Source organism: Prionailurus viverrinus, chromosome C2 (genome assembly GCF_022837055.1).
Source record: "Prionailurus viverrinus isolate Anna chromosome C2, UM_Priviv_1.0, whole genome shotgun sequence".
NCBI lineage: Eukaryota > Metazoa > Chordata > Mammalia > Carnivora > Felidae > Prionailurus > Prionailurus viverrinus.
Window position 1 is genome coordinate 71,861,225 of NC_062569.1, and position 15,651 is coordinate 71,876,875.

The following is a 15,651-nucleotide window of genomic DNA, read 5'->3' on the forward strand; positions in this document are numbered from 1 at the left end:
ATGACACATCTAAAGAAATCACTAAACCCTGACTGGACCTGCATACCATCTAGTGACCTGAAAGTAAATTATTTCCTGGAATTGAAGCAGAAATGACAAGACAGCTTTATCAACATGTCCAGACCAGGCCTGCATACCTTTTCCTGTTTGCTTCTCCCAACTCTTTAGCTGAGTGTGGAAAGAAAACACCCTTATGTGCATTTCCCAAATGCTTGCGAAAGGGGGCAACATCTTTTCTTCTCATTATGGGCTTTCAGAAACAACTTCATCATGATCTTGTGATGAACTACTTTTTCACTTGCTTTTTCTGAAGGGTTAGAAGGTTCAGAATTCCAAAAGTCTTTCATCTAACCTATTATCTGATTCTGGATTCTTATCCAAATTCACAGTCTCTGAATATGCAACCTTACAGGTTGTATCACTGGATAATGTCTATTTTCTTTTCTTTTTTTTTTTAACATTTCTTTATTTTTGAGAGAGAGACAGAGTATGAGTGGGAGAGGGCAGAGATAGAGAGGGATACACAGAATTGGAAGCAGGATCCAGGCTCTGAGCTGCCAGCACAGAGCCCGACATGGGGCTCGAACCCACGAACCGTGAGATCATGACCTGAGTTGAAGTCAGATGCTTATCCAACTAAGCCACCCAGGCACCCCTGGATAATGTCTATTTTCAAATAGTTCTTTTGAGATAATACTGTTTTAATACATCTCTGAAGTTTTGCTATTTTTTGCAAAAGCTCATTAACTATTGCTTCATGTGTATACCTACACTGTATCTTCCAAAATGCACTTGATCAATTCTTCCAATGAGCTCTTGCAGAGTCCCCTATTTTGCTTTCATGGCCACTTTAAGTGGGGACTTGCAGGAGGCATACATGACTCTGGGATGGAGTTTGCCTCTGTATGGAGAACTTTCTCCTATAAGTTGGAGAAAGTGCCAATAAATATTTTCAGCTGACTACTTTCAGACCTAAGGTCTTATTTAGAACCATAAAACAATTTTGAATTATGTTACTTCTTGTGTTTCATATAATTACTTAAAATTTTTATACTTTGTTTCCTGTTACACTTCTGTAAAAACGATGCACCCAGACACATGGAAGATGGCAGAGTAGGAGGATCCCAGGCTCACCTCATCCCATGGACACACCTAGATAACACCCACCTCAGTGTAAGTAACCCAGAAAATGACCCAAAGACTGGCATAATAGACTTTTTCACAGCTAAACGTAGAGAAGAGGCCACACCGAAGAGGGTAGGAAGGATGGAGACATAGTAGAGAGCCAAACAAACACAGGACCGTCTGTAAGACGGACAGGGTGGGCACAGAAGAGAGGAGAGAGGAGCAGACCCCACACCAGGCACCCCAGGCATGCAGGACCAGCACTGGGAAGATAAATTCCCAGGACATAAAATTCCCATCCCATAATTCTCCCTTTGAAAACCAGAGGGGCTTAATTTCTTGAGTTCTTGTTGTCACGGGGGGTTTAACACTTAGAACTTTAAAAATCAGCAGGCTTGGGTCAGGTAGAGTAGAAGGCCAAGAGGAAACTGAGTCCCCATCCTTAAAGAGACAAGAGAACAAATAGCCCCGCTGAGATTCAGCACAGAGCACCAGTTTGAAAGACGCCTGGGGTGTACAAGGAGATTTGTTTGCTAATTTGGGGGCCCATGCTGGAGGGGCAAGTCTTAGGGAGACTTCTCCAGGAACAAAGGAATTGGTGGGCACCATCTCCTTCCCCCACTCCCCAGCCTAGATACAGACACCCGTGGGAACCAATGCAGTGCAAATAGTCTCTACCTAGCTCACTGACAGTGTGCCTGGCCCCCAACCACTTTTGCAGATCTACCCCTCCAACCCAGCTTCTTCCTATAGCAGACCTGAGCAAACCCTGCTATCACTGTGCACCCTGTGTTCCTCTGTGGACTCGCTCCAACTCTCTCTCAGTAGGCGTCCATCCAAAGTGACACCACAAGCCTGGCAGTGTGCAAGCAGCCCTGATGGGTTAGCATCACCCCAAATTGATTCCTGTCCCGGGGAAAGAGGAAGATAACCGCACACACTAGTTCCACTGTGGTCCCAGCAGTGGACTGGGGGCAGACATCTGGTGTGACTGCAGGCCTTGTCCAACAATGAAAGCTTCTTAGAGGACAACACAGAGAATACCCTACAGTTCAGTGCAACTGCAACTCTGGCAAACACCTAGTCTGACCCAACTCAAGCTAAGGTTACCCCAGACAGGCCCACTAACAACACAGGAACAAAACCCTGCCTGCAACATGCAGAGAACTGTTGTGAATGACCGACAAGGCAGACACACTTCAGCCGCAAGAGTAAGGTGCATGCCACACACGTAGGAAACACCCTTGAAGCACCAGGTTCGGGTAAAGTGCAGGGCACTTTAGGACCTCTTCTTCATAAGACCACTACTTTCGAGAGCAGGAGAGATAGCTGACTTTCCCAGCACATAGAAACAGATGAAAAGAGTTAGACAAAATGAGGAGACAGAGGAATATGTCCCAAGTGAAAGAACAGGACAAAATCACAGCAAGAGACCTAAACGGAATGGAAGTAAGCAATATTTGTGACAAAGAATTTAAACTAATAGTCATAAAGATACTCCCTGGACTTGAGAAAAGAGTGGAGGACCTTGGTGAGACCCTCAACAAAGAGACAGAAAATATAACTCAATAACTTATATTAAAAATACACTAAACAGGGGTACCTGGATGGCTCAGTTGGTTAAGCGTCCAACTCTTGATCTCAGCTCGGGTCTTTGAGTTTGAGCCCCAGGTTGGGCTCTGCACTGACAGTGCAGAGTCTTCTTGGGATTCTCTCTCTCTCCCACTCTCTCTCTGCCAATCCCCCACTCACGCGTGCACAATCTCAATCTCTCTCTCTAAAAATAAATAAATAAATAAACTTAAAAAAAACACACATAAAAAATACATTAAATAGAATAAATGCTAGACTAGAGGAAGCAGAAGTATGGATCAACAACCTGGGGTGCAGAGTAATGGACAGCAATCTTGCTGAATGGGAGAGAGAAAAAAAATAATTTAAAGAAATTTTTTAAATAGGCTTAGAGAACTCAGCAACACCATCAAACATAATAACATTAGCATTATAGAGATCCCAGAAGGGGAAGAGAGAGAAAAGGGGGCAGAAGAGTTTTGTGAAGAAATAATAGCTGAAAACTTCCCGAATCTGAGAAAGGAAACAGAAATCCAGGAGGCACAGAGCACTCCCAACAAAATCAACCCAAGGAAGGACACACCAAGACACTTAGTAATTCAAAGGGCAAAAAGTAGTGAACAATTTTAAAAGTAGCAAAAGAAAACTGTTACATACAAGGGGAATCCCCTAAGGCTATCAGTTGATTGTCAACAGAAACTTTCTAGGCCAGAAGGGAGTGGCATGATATATATTAAGTGCTGAAAGAAAAAAACCTGCAACAAAGAATACTCTAACATTCAGGAAGGCTATCACTCAGAATAACAGGAGAGATAAAGAGTTTCCCAGACAAAAGCTAAAGGAATTCATCACTAAACCAGCTTTATAAGAAATGTTAAAGAGGACTCTGAGTAGAAAGGAAAGACCAAAGGAAAGTAGGAAGCAAAGAGCAATAAAATTAAGTATATCTATAAAAATCAATCAAGGATTTTACAAAATAAAAGGATGTAAAGTAGGACACTATATACCTAAAATGTGAGGGGGAGAGGAGTAAAAATTTAGTGATTTTAGGATGGGTTCCAAACTCAAGCGACCATTAACTTAATGCAGACTGCTATATGCACAAAATGTTATATATAAACCTTATAGTAATCACAAATCAAAAACTGGTAATAGATATATAAAAAATGAGAAAGGAATCCAAGTATATTCCTAAAGAAAGCCAGCAAACTGTAAGAGAGCAAGAGAAGGAACAGAGAAGGACAAAAATAATCATAAAACAATAACAAAATGGTTACATGCCTATCAATAACTACTTTGAATTTAAATGGACTAAACACCAAATCAAAAGACATAAGGCGATGGAATGGATAAAAAAAGCAAGATCCATCTATATGCTGCCTACACAAGACTCATTTCCGACCTAAACACACATGCAGATTCAAAGTAGAGGGATGGAAAAGCATTTATCTGCAAACAGCAGTGAAAGGAAACCTGGGGTAGCAATACTTACAATGGACAAAATGGATTTATTTATTTTTTTTTTAATTTTTTTTCAACGTTTATTTATTTTTGGGACAGAGAGAGACAGAGCATGAACGGGGGAGGGGCAGAGAGAGAGGGAGACACAGAATCGGAAACAGGCTCCAGGCTCTGAGCCATCAGCCCAGAGCCCAATGCGGGGCTCGAACTCCCGGACCGCGAGATCGTGACCTGGCTGAAGTCGGACGCTTAACCGACTGCGCCACCCAGGCGCCCCTGGACAAAATGGATTTTAAAACAAAGACTGTAACAAGAGACAAGGAAGGATGCTATATAATCATAAAGGGAAAAATCCAACAAGAATACGTAACAATTGTATTTATGCACCTAAAAACCTAAACCAGCTAATAACAAACATAAAGGAAATAATCAACAGTAATACAATAATAGCAGGGGACTTTAATACCCCACTTATATCAATGGATAGATCATCTAAACAAAAAATCAACAAGGAAACAGTGGCTCTGAATGACACACGGAACCAGATGGATCTAAAAGATATAGTCAGAATATTCCATCCTAAAACAGCAGAATACACAGTCTTTTCAAGTGTAGAAAAGAACATTCTCCAGAGTAGACCACATGTTAGGGCACAAAAGAAGTCCTAACAAATTCAAAAAATTCAAAGCCATACTATGCATCTTTTCTGACCACAATGCTATGAAACCAGAAATCAACTACAAGAAAAATCTGGAAAGAACACAAATACATGGAGGTTAAATAACATGCTACTAAACAATGAATATGGGATGGGGCGCTTGGTTGGATCAGTAGGTTAAGCGTTCTGATTTCAGCTCAGGTCATGATCTAGCAAGTTCGTGAGTTCAAGCCCTGCATCAGGCTCTATGCTGACAGCTCAGAGCCTGGAGCCTGCTTTGGATTCTGTGTCTCCCTCTCTCTCTCTCTCTGCCCCTCCTCTGCTCGTGCTCTCTCTCTCAAAAATAAATAAACATTAAAAAAAAATTTTTTTTAAAAACAGTGAATGGGGACAAAAAAATCCAATGAACACAATGAATGGGTCAACCAAGAAATCAAAAAGGAAATAAAATACATGGAGATAAATGAAAATGAAGACACGACACTCTGAAATCACTGGGATGCAGCAAAAGTAGTTCTAAGAGGGGAATTTATAGCAATACAGGCCTATATTAATAAGCAAGAAAAATCTCAAATACACAACCTAACCTTACACCTAAAGGAGTTAGAACAAGAACAAACAACCCAAAGCCAGTAGGAAGAAGGAAGGAATAAAGATTAGAGCAGAGATCAATGAAACAGAAACAAAAACAATAGAACAGCTCAATGAAACTAGGAGCTGGTTCTTTGAAAAGATCAATAAAATTAATAAAACTTTAGCCAGGCTCATTAAAAAAAAATGAGAGAGAGAGAGAGAGAAAGAACTCAAAATCAGAAAGAGGAGAAATAACTGACAACACAGAAATAACAAGGATTATAAGAGAATATTATGAAAAATTATATGCCAAAACAAATTGGACAACCTAGAAAAAATGAATTCCTAGAAACATATAACCTCCCAAAACAGAATCAGGAAGAAATAGACAACTTGAACAGACCAATTACCAGCAATGAAATTGAAGCAGTAATCAAAAAATTCCCAACAAACAAAACTAAAGGACCGGATGGCTTCACAGGAGAATTCTATCAAACACTTTTTACAAAAGAGTTAATACTTATTCTTCTCAAACTATTCCAAACAATAGAAAAGGAAAGAAAGCTTCCAAATTCATTCTATGAGGCCAGCAGTACCAAAACTAAATAAAGACACTACAAAACTCCAGGCCAATAGCTCCAAAGAACATAATGCAAAAATCCTCAACAAAATACTAGTGAAACAAATCCAACAATACATTAAAAACAATAATTCACCATGATCAAGTAGGATTTATTCTTGGGCTGCAAGGGTGGTTCAAAAATCACCAATCAATGTGATACATCACAGCAACAAGAGAAAAAAGAAAAACCCAATGATCATTTGAATAGATGCAGAAAAAGCATCTGACAAAATACAACATCTATTCATGATAAAAAACCTCAACAAAGTAGATTTAGAGGGACTATATTTCAACATAAAAAAGGCCATATATGAAAAACCCACAGCTAACATTATACTCAATGGTGAAAAACTGAGAGCTTTTCCCCTAAGATCAGGAACAAGACAAGGATGTCCATTCTCATCACTTTTATTCAACATAGTATGAGGAAGTCCTAGCTACAGCAATCAGACAACAAAAAGAAATAAAAGGCATCGAAATTGGTAAGGAAAAAATAAAACTTTTGCTATTTGCATATGACTTGATACTATATATAGAAAATGCTAAAGACTCTACCAAAAAAAACTGCTAGAATTGACAAATGAATTCAGTAAGGTCACAGGATACAAAATCAATCCACAGAAATCTGTTGTATTTTTATACACTAATAATGAAGCAACAGAAAGAGAAATTAAGAAAACAATCCCATTTATAACTGCACCAAAAATAGTAAGGTACCTAGGAATAAACTTAACCAAGGAGGTGAAAGATCTGTACTCTGAAAATTAAAACATTGATGAATGAAACTGAAGATGATTCAAACAAAAAGATATTCCATGCTCATGGACTGGAGAACAAATATTATTCAAATGGCCATACTACCCAAAGCAATCTATAGATTTAATTCAGTCCCTATCAAAATACCAACAGCATTTTTCACAGAACCAGAATAAACACTCCTAAAATTCATATGAAACCACAAAGACTCTCAATAGCCAAAGCAATCTTGAAAAAGAACAAAACTGGAGGTATCACAATCCCAGATTTCAAGTTGTATTACAAACCTGTAGTAATCAAGAGAGTATGGTACTGATGCAAAAAGAGACACATAGATCAACAGAACAGAATAGAGAGCTCAAAAATAAACCCACCATTATCTGGTCAATTAATCTTTGACAAAGGAGGCAAGACTATACAGTGGGAAAGACAGTCTCTTCAACCTTCAACAAATGGTGTCGGGAAAACTGGACTGCTACATGCAAAAGAATGAAACTGGACTGCTTTCTTACACAATACACAAAAATAAACTCAAAGTGTATTAAAGACCTAAATGAGAGACCCGAAACCATAAAAATCCTAGAAGAGGGTATATGCAGCAATTTCTTTGATATCAGCTATTAACAGTATTTTTCTAGATAGATCTCCCGAGGTAAAGGAAACAAAAGCAAAAATAAACTATTGGGACTACTCACAATAAAAAGTTTCCACACCGCAAAGGAAATAATCAAGAAAACAAAAAGACAACACAGTTATAATGGGAGAAGATGTTTGCAAATAACATATCTGATAAAACATCAGTATCCAAAATATATCCAGAACTTATAGAACTCAACACTAAAAAAACCCACAAATAACCCAATTAAAAAATAAACAGAAGGCATTAGCAGACATTTTCCCAAAGAGCACACACACAGATGGCCAACAGACACATGAAAAGATGCTCAACATTACTCATCATCAGGGGAATGCAAATCAAAATCAAAATGAGGCCTTATTTCATACCTATCAGAATGGCTAAAATAAAAAACACAGGAAACAGGTATTGGCGAGGATGTGGAGAAAAAGGAACTCTTGTGTACTGTTGGTGGGAATGTAAACTGGTACAGCCACTGTAGAAAACAGCATGGAGGTTCCTCAAAAAATTAAAAATAGAATTACCAAATGATCCAGTAATCCCACTATTAGGTATTTACCCAAAGAATACTAAAACATTGGGGCACCTGGGTGGCTCAGTCAGTTAAGTGTCTGACTTTGGCTCAGGTCATGATCTCACCGTTTGTGAGTTCAAGCGCCATATCAGGCTCTGTGACAACTGCTTGGAGCCTAGAGCCTGCTTCGGATTTTGTGTGTGTCTCTCTCTACCCCTCCCCCACTCACACTCTGTCTCTCTCAAAAATGAATAAATGTTTAAAAAAATAAATAAAAAATACTAAAACACTAACTTGAAAAGATATATGCACCATGTTTACTGCAGCATTATTTACAATAGCCAAAGTATGGAAGCAACCCAAGTATCCATCAATAGAAGAATGGATAAAGAAGATGTGGTATATACGTACACTAGGATATTAGTCATAAAGAATGAAATCTTGACATTTGCAACAACACGGATGGATCTAGAGGGTATAATGTTAAAATGAAATAAGGGGCGCCTGGGTGGCGCAGTCGGTTAAGCGTCCGACTTCAGCCAGGTCACGATCTCGCGGTCTGTGAGTTCGAGCCCCGCGTCAGGCTCTGGGCTGATGGCTCAGAGCCTGGAGCCTGTTTCAGATTCTGAGTCTCCCTCTCTCTCTGCCCCTCCCCCGTTCATGCTCTGTCTCTCTCTGTCCCAAAAGTAAATAAACGTTGAAAAAAAAAAAATTAAAAAAAAATAATAATAATAAAATAAAATAAAATAAAATGAAATAAGTCAGAGAATGACAAATAGCGTACGATTTCATTCATATGTGGAATTTAAGAAACAAAGTATAAAAGAAACAAAAAAAGAGAGTCTTAGAGAACAAACTGATGGTTACCAGAGGGTAGGTAGGCACTGAGATGGGTGAAACAGGTGAAGATTAGTAAGAGTACACTTATGGTGAAGAGCACTGAGTAACTGGGTCAATCAGGTATTGTATACCTGAAACTAATATAACACTAAGTTAATTATACTGGAAATTTAAAAAAAGAAAATGATGCACCCAATAAGGAGATGATCGCCAACAGTTGGGACCTAGAGAAAATACAAACTTTAGATGGGAAGTGCCTAAGAATTCTCCCTCCTAATCTTCCTGTTACTTAAATGTGATCTGAAGTGGTTTCCAACGATTAGGCACCTTCCCTCCAAGGTAGGACATGACAACCAGGAAAGGTTCTTCCTGACACTGAAGGAAAAAACCACTAAATATAGAAAAACGGACTCTTCCTCAGCACTGCTTTCAAGGAGAGATCTTGATCAAAAGGGGGAAATGTGAGGGGCACCTGGGTGACTCAGTCAGTTAGCATCCGACTTCAGCTCAGGTCATGATCTTGCAGTTTGTGAATTCGGGCCCTGTGCTGACAACTCAGAGCCTGGAGCCTGCTTTGGCTTCTGTGTCTCCCTCTCTATCTGTCCCTCTCCTACTCACACTCTTTCTCTCTCCAAAATAAATAAACGTGAAAAAAATTGAAAAAAAAAAAAAAGGAGGGGAATGTGAAAATTAATAAAAAGAAACCTCACTAAAGTAGACTGGAGATCCTAGAAGGGAAGCCATACCATTCCATGTCAATTACAGGAAAAACTGTCAATTACAGATCCCTAATAGAAGACTCAACAGGAAAGAATCATCAATTACAGGCCCCAAAGGGAAAGATAAACAAGGCCATCTACAAGAAATTGACTACCTCTGAAACTCAGCCAATGAGTAACCATCATCACTCTGAACTCCTGCTTTTGTACAACACTTTTATTCAAAACAATCCCTTCCAACCTCCTCTTCCTTCTCCATAAAAAAATATTCCTTTGTTGGATTTGTCTATGGTTTTGCCACAGCTTGCTTGTCCTTAATTACAAGTGTCTAATTCCCAAATAAACCCATTTTTGCTGATAAAATAACTTATTTATTTATTAAAGTTTACTTATTTATTTTGAGAGATAGAGACAGCATGAGTAGGGGAGGAGTAGAGAGAGAGGCAGAGACAGAGAGAATCCAAGCAGGCTCCACATCATCAATGCACAGCCCAATATGGGGCTGAAACTCACAAAACTGCGAGATCATGACCTGAGCTGAAACCAAGAGTAGGACACTTAACCAACGGAGCCACCCAGATGCCCCTATTTTTATTCTATTAAAAAAAAATGTTTATTTATTTTGAGAAAGACGAGTGTGTGTGCACACGTTGTGGAGGAGCACAGAGAGGGACAGGGAATCGTGAGCAGGCTCCATGCTGTCAGCAGCAGAGCCCTATGTAGGGCTCAATCTCACAAACCACACCAAATGAACCTCATGAACTGTGAGATCAAGACCTGAGCCAAAGAGTTGAATGCTTAACCGACAGAGCCACCCAAGCGCCCCAATTATTTTATTGTTAGGTTAATAGCAAAATGGATGAAGGGGGTAAGAAAGTACAAATTTCCAGTTACAATGTAGCAGGACTCTTGCAGAGATTCCTGACACCGAGGCCTTTCTTTCCAGGAAACAACTTTATTCGTGCAGGCACTGCTTTGTTGGGTTCCTACAAGAAAAACTGAGTCTCGAATGCCACGCGGCACAGTTTTTTATACGTTTTCTATTTCTTTGTCTCCCATATATGGTAACACACAAACATGCAGTCTGATTAAGTGGTCTCGTGTTACAAGATCATGATGGATGTTGTCACATAGGTGTATAGTCAGGTTGCCTTCAGGTTTTTTTGCATTTTTTCTCTCCTTAGGGAGCGGACCCTACCACAAAATAAGTCATGGTGATATAATGTACAGCATGGTGACTGTAGTTAATAATACTGTACTGCATATTTGAAAATAGGTAGGAAAGCAGATCTTGAAAGTTCTCATCACAAGGAAAAGAACTTTCCTATGTATGGTGACATATTTGAACCAGACTTACTAAGGTGATCATTTTATAATGCACACAAATACCGAATCATTACAGTGTATCCCTGAAATACAGAGTTATATCAATTACTCCTCAATAAAAATACAAATACAATAAATAAATAAATCATCCATTAAAAATGCTTAATGGATGCATTAAACCACACTGACTTAAATCCTCTCAACCCTCTCTAATTCATCAGGAAAATTTGCCAGAAAAATTTAGCTAAATTCCCAATTAAATGCACCCTCCAACATATTTCCCCAGGGCAAATAAGCTAAAGATTCCAGACCATGGATAAGGTAATAAAAAGGAGGAAGGCTTAAATGTGACAAACTCTTCCTATTTCATTTTATTAGTTTACTAAAATTGTTAGTATAAAAATGCTAGTATGGGGATGCCTGGGTGGCTCAGTTGGTTAAACTCTCAACTCTTGATTTCCACTCAGGTCATCATCTCACAGTGAGTTTAAGCCTCTCATCAGGCTCAGTGCCGACTGTACAGAGCCTGCTTGAGAGTTTCTCTCTGCCCCCCACCCCCCAAAAAATTATGCTTTCTCTCTTAAAATAAAATAAACTTAAAGAAAAAGATGCTAGTATGACTGGTAGCAGTTACAGTAAAATTTCTTAATCCCCAACTATTTGAGAACACTAATACATTTGTCTTAAAATCTTTACTGGTTTTACATATCATCCATAGTATTATAAGACAAATCACTTTCTCAATTTCTTACATCAAATAGATGTAAAGTTTATACCTCATTGTCATATTTTAACTGCTTCAAACACCTACATATTAATGTATTCAGTATACTTACCAAAGTTTATGTAAATCTTCATTACTTTTATTCCTTAATTGCTGACAGGTCCATGAAGCTCCTATTAAAATTACGAAATTCACAGACACAGAAAAATTTATGAAATTCACAACATGAAATAATTTTCTAGCTATGTGCCTTGTGGCAGATTATTCAACTTCTCTAAACCTGTTTCCTTATCTGTAAAATATCATAGTTTTATCATATCATAGTATAATACACAATTAGGACTAAACTGGCATTAAATTAGGTAACACATAAAATATTAGTAATGTCACTGGCAATAGCATTAAAAAAATGTTAGTACTAAAAAAGAATGTGTTTCCACAGTTTAATACCAAAATATTTCATATCATTATAAACATGTAATTATCTCTAAAAAATGAAATCTAAACCAAATCTCTGACCTCACTTCAGTTAACAATTTCAATTTACTCCTCTTCTAAGCCTTTTGTCAACCTGCCAATCAACAATTAACTGTACTATTACATTGTCCTTTTAATTTTCTCTCACATTCCCAAAAGAAATAAAAAAAGGAAACACCTAAATGATCCCCAAGGTGGATAAATAATCCCAAAGTAATGGAGGATTTAATAAATATATTTAATATCAGTCAACCCAAATATCTTACCAGATTTCACTTTTTCTTCCCCCCAATTCTTTGGGTCATCAAAAAATTCTTCCAGTCCTTTTCTTGACAATGTGGTATGAAGTAATCTACACTGGTGAAAAGATGTGACATTTGCTATATTCTTAGGCAAAAGACTAAGAGAAAACCTGCAACTGAACATATATAAACAAGTGATCAGAGTTTTGCAACATCTGGAGTTTACAAGCAATAATTGGAATCATTTCCTCATCTACAATGTTAAAAAAAAATTACTCAGGGTTTCTGCACAAAGAACAGACTTATAAAATGCTTTAGAAATAATTTTCAATATTGCATTATAGATGCTGCTACCCTTTAATTTCAGAGGTTAATATATTCACATAATTTTGGAGACAGTACCTTGATACAATTATACTTAAGGTAACACTTTTAGGCTTTTCATACCTGGCTAGTGGTTACATAAGCAGATAAAAACATTCTGAAGATTAATTTTGCAACATGTATCACAAGCCTCAATGTTTCCCCCTTCAACCCAAAATTCATCTAGAAATTTCAACTAAAAATATGATGAGAATTAATAAAAATATCTTTTAAAGCATTATATGTGATATCCAAAAGTTGGTAATAATGTAAATATGCAACCAGGAAATGGTTAAAAAATTACTGTGCATTTGTATAATAATTTATTATGCAGTAATTTAAAAATCACGTTTTTAAAGAATATTTAATAAGCTGGTGAAATAATGTAAAACTCAATAGCAAAGTGTATCACAAGTGTTGTATTCCTACCAAAAAAATTTAACTTGAATCTAACCATGAGGACACAATCAGACAAATCTAAATGGAAGGATAATCTGAAAAGGCTGATCTGCTCAAAAATGTTCTGGATTAAAGATGACTAAGAAGACATGATAACCAACGACAGTAATGAATGATCGTTGGTTGGACCCTGGATAAAAATTAAGAAAAAATCTGGACTGTATGCTACGAAAAGGCACGGCGACAGTAGTATATTAAATACTCCAGCGTGATCATTGTAGTATTGTAGTTATAAAGACAGTGTTCTCGTTCTTAGGAGACATATACTGAAGTGTCACAATGCCTCAAATAGCTCAGAAAAAAATACACATAAGCATGGGTATAAAGAGACATAAAAATGTGACAAAATGCTAAGGTTTGCTTAATATAGATGAAGAGTGGTTATTCTTTGTAGTACTCTTACAATTTTTCTGTTGGTTTGAAATTTTTAAATATAAAAAATTGGGGAAACTGGGTAGAGCACCAAGATGCATACATGTAAATATGATTCTGGCTTTATTTATTTATTTTTTTTTTTAATTTTTTTTTTTTTTTCAACATTTATTTATTTTTGGGACAGAGAGAGACAGAGCATGAACGGGGAGGGGCAGAGAGAGAGGGAGACACAGAATCGGAAGCAGGCTCCAGGCTCTGAGCCATCAGCCCAGAGCCTGACGCGGGGCTCGAACTCCCGGACCGCGAGATCGTGACCTGGCTGAAGTCGGACGCTTAACCGACTGCGCCACCCAGGCGCCCCTATTCTGGCTTTATTTTAAAATTACATGTATGTGGGGGCACCTGGGTGGTTCAGTCAGTTAAGTGTCTGACTCTTGATTTCAGCTCAGGTCATGATCTCATGGTTTGTGAGTTCAATCCCTGAGTCAAGCTCTGCTCTGACAGCTCAGAGCCTGCTTGGGATTCTCCCTCTTCTCTGTCTCCCACTGGTCCTCCCGCCCGCACACCTGCTCTGTCTCTCTCTCTCTCAAAAATAAATAAACTTAGGGGCGCCTGGGTGGCACAGTCGGTTAAGCGGCCGACTTCAGCCAGGTCACGATCTCACGGTTCGTGAGTTCGAGCCCTGCGTCAGGCTCTGGGCCGATGGCTCGGAGCCTGGAGCCTGTTTCCGATTCTGTGTCTCCCTCTCTCTCTGCCCCTCCCCCGTTCATGCTCTGTCTCTGTCCCCCAAAAAATAAACGTTAAAAAAAAATTAAAAAAAATAAACTTAGAAGAATTACATGTATATGTATATATAAAAAGGAATGTAAGGAAATCTTTGAGTGGCAAAAATTGTAGTTGATTATTATTTTCTTCAAAACACTTGCCTTATTTTCCATTTGCCTTATTGTCTGCAAATGAAGCAATATTCATTTTGATAATAAAAATCTAAAATTTATTTTATTTACAATTTTTTTTTAACGTTTAGTTCTGAGACAGAGCATGAGCTCTGTGAGGAGCAGAAACAGAGAGAGACACAGAATCTGAAGCAGGCTCCAGGCTCTGAGCTGCCAGCACAGAGCCCGACTCAGGGCTTGAACTCACTGACTGTGAGATCATGACCTGAGCTGAAGTCAGATGCTTAACCCACTGAGCCACCCAGATGCCCCTCTAAAATTTATTTTTAAGAAAAAATGACAGTGAATTACAGGCAATTGATCCAAGTTTGTCACCTTTATCAAGGTACAACCTGTGAATCTCTGCAAAATGAAAAAAATATTGCTTATCTCTAAAGTAAGTGCAAGTAATATATAGCACATAATAGATGCTCAACAATTGTCTTGCTGGATTCAAGGACACATACATTACTTCCTTTAAAAAAAATCCGACATACCCAATGATTTATAAAATCCAACCCATTAGAGACAAAATCCAATAAAAGGGAGGAAACCATATACCATAAACTTGTCAGTTTGTCCAGAAGACAGGTTGTCTTTCCAGAAATAATAAACACCATATGTAGGATGTTCCTTTCTCACACCAGCAGAGCTACTTTCCGTTCTTTTGACTACTTTCACTTATTCACTCCACATTTACTGAAAAATCTTTCTGATATATTCTGGAGATACAAAAGCGCCTTGGTTTTTATCCATCCAAACTTGACATAATCTTCAGTTCCATAACCAAATCCTCTTCAGTGCAGTTTTTCCCAACTCACCCATCCAAAGAAGATGCTTCTGTACCTCTAGGTTTAATTCAACAAATACTGGTTATCTACAAACCCCATGGACTGTCTGGTCCGCACTAGGTGACAAGAAAAAGTCTGAGAAAAGACCGGAAATGTCGGAGGTGGACGACTTCTTTAAGGGCATTCCCTTCTCACGCAGGTGAGTTCGGGTTCGGTTATGCGCGCGGCCTCTCAGCTGTTTTCCAGCATCTCGGCAACCAAACAAGATCCAAAGTCGGAGAGGAGAACAAACCTACTCCTCACATCACTTACCCTGTGCTAGGTGGGGCCTGAAGACTTATTAGCGACTTAGAAGCTTTCAGCCCGGTTAAGACTTTTCTGCAAACACTGCCCAAACTGGCCGCAGCCATGTCTCCACAGAAGGTAAGGCTACCGCGGTTTCTCCACAATGATGTCACTTCCTGTGTCTCAGGCCGACCGGA

The 15,651-nt window shown here is 38.5% G+C and overlaps 1 protein-coding gene across 2 annotated transcripts in view; it reads right to left on the reverse strand.

Annotated features, from left to right (window-relative positions):
- Nucleotides 1-15,634, reverse strand: part of MRPL47 (mitochondrial ribosomal protein L47) — a 35,637-nt gene extending 20,003 nt beyond the window's left edge. The window contains exons 1-3 of one of the 2 annotated variants that reach the window (XM_047874927.1): nt 15,482-15,634; nt 12,271-12,422; nt 11,640-11,700 (exon numbers count right to left, since the gene is read on the reverse strand). In XM_047874927.1, coding sequence (XP_047730883.1) covers nt 11,640-11,700; nt 12,271-12,422; nt 15,482-15,579 — 311 coding nt within the window. In that variant the 5' untranslated portion in view covers nt 15,580-15,634. Of the gene's footprint in view, nt 1-11,639; nt 11,701-12,270; nt 12,423-14,939; nt 15,450-15,481 lie in introns of those variants that run through there. The other variant, XM_047874928.1, reaches the window with a different exon arrangement.
- Nucleotides 15,635-15,651: the final 17 nt, after the last annotated feature.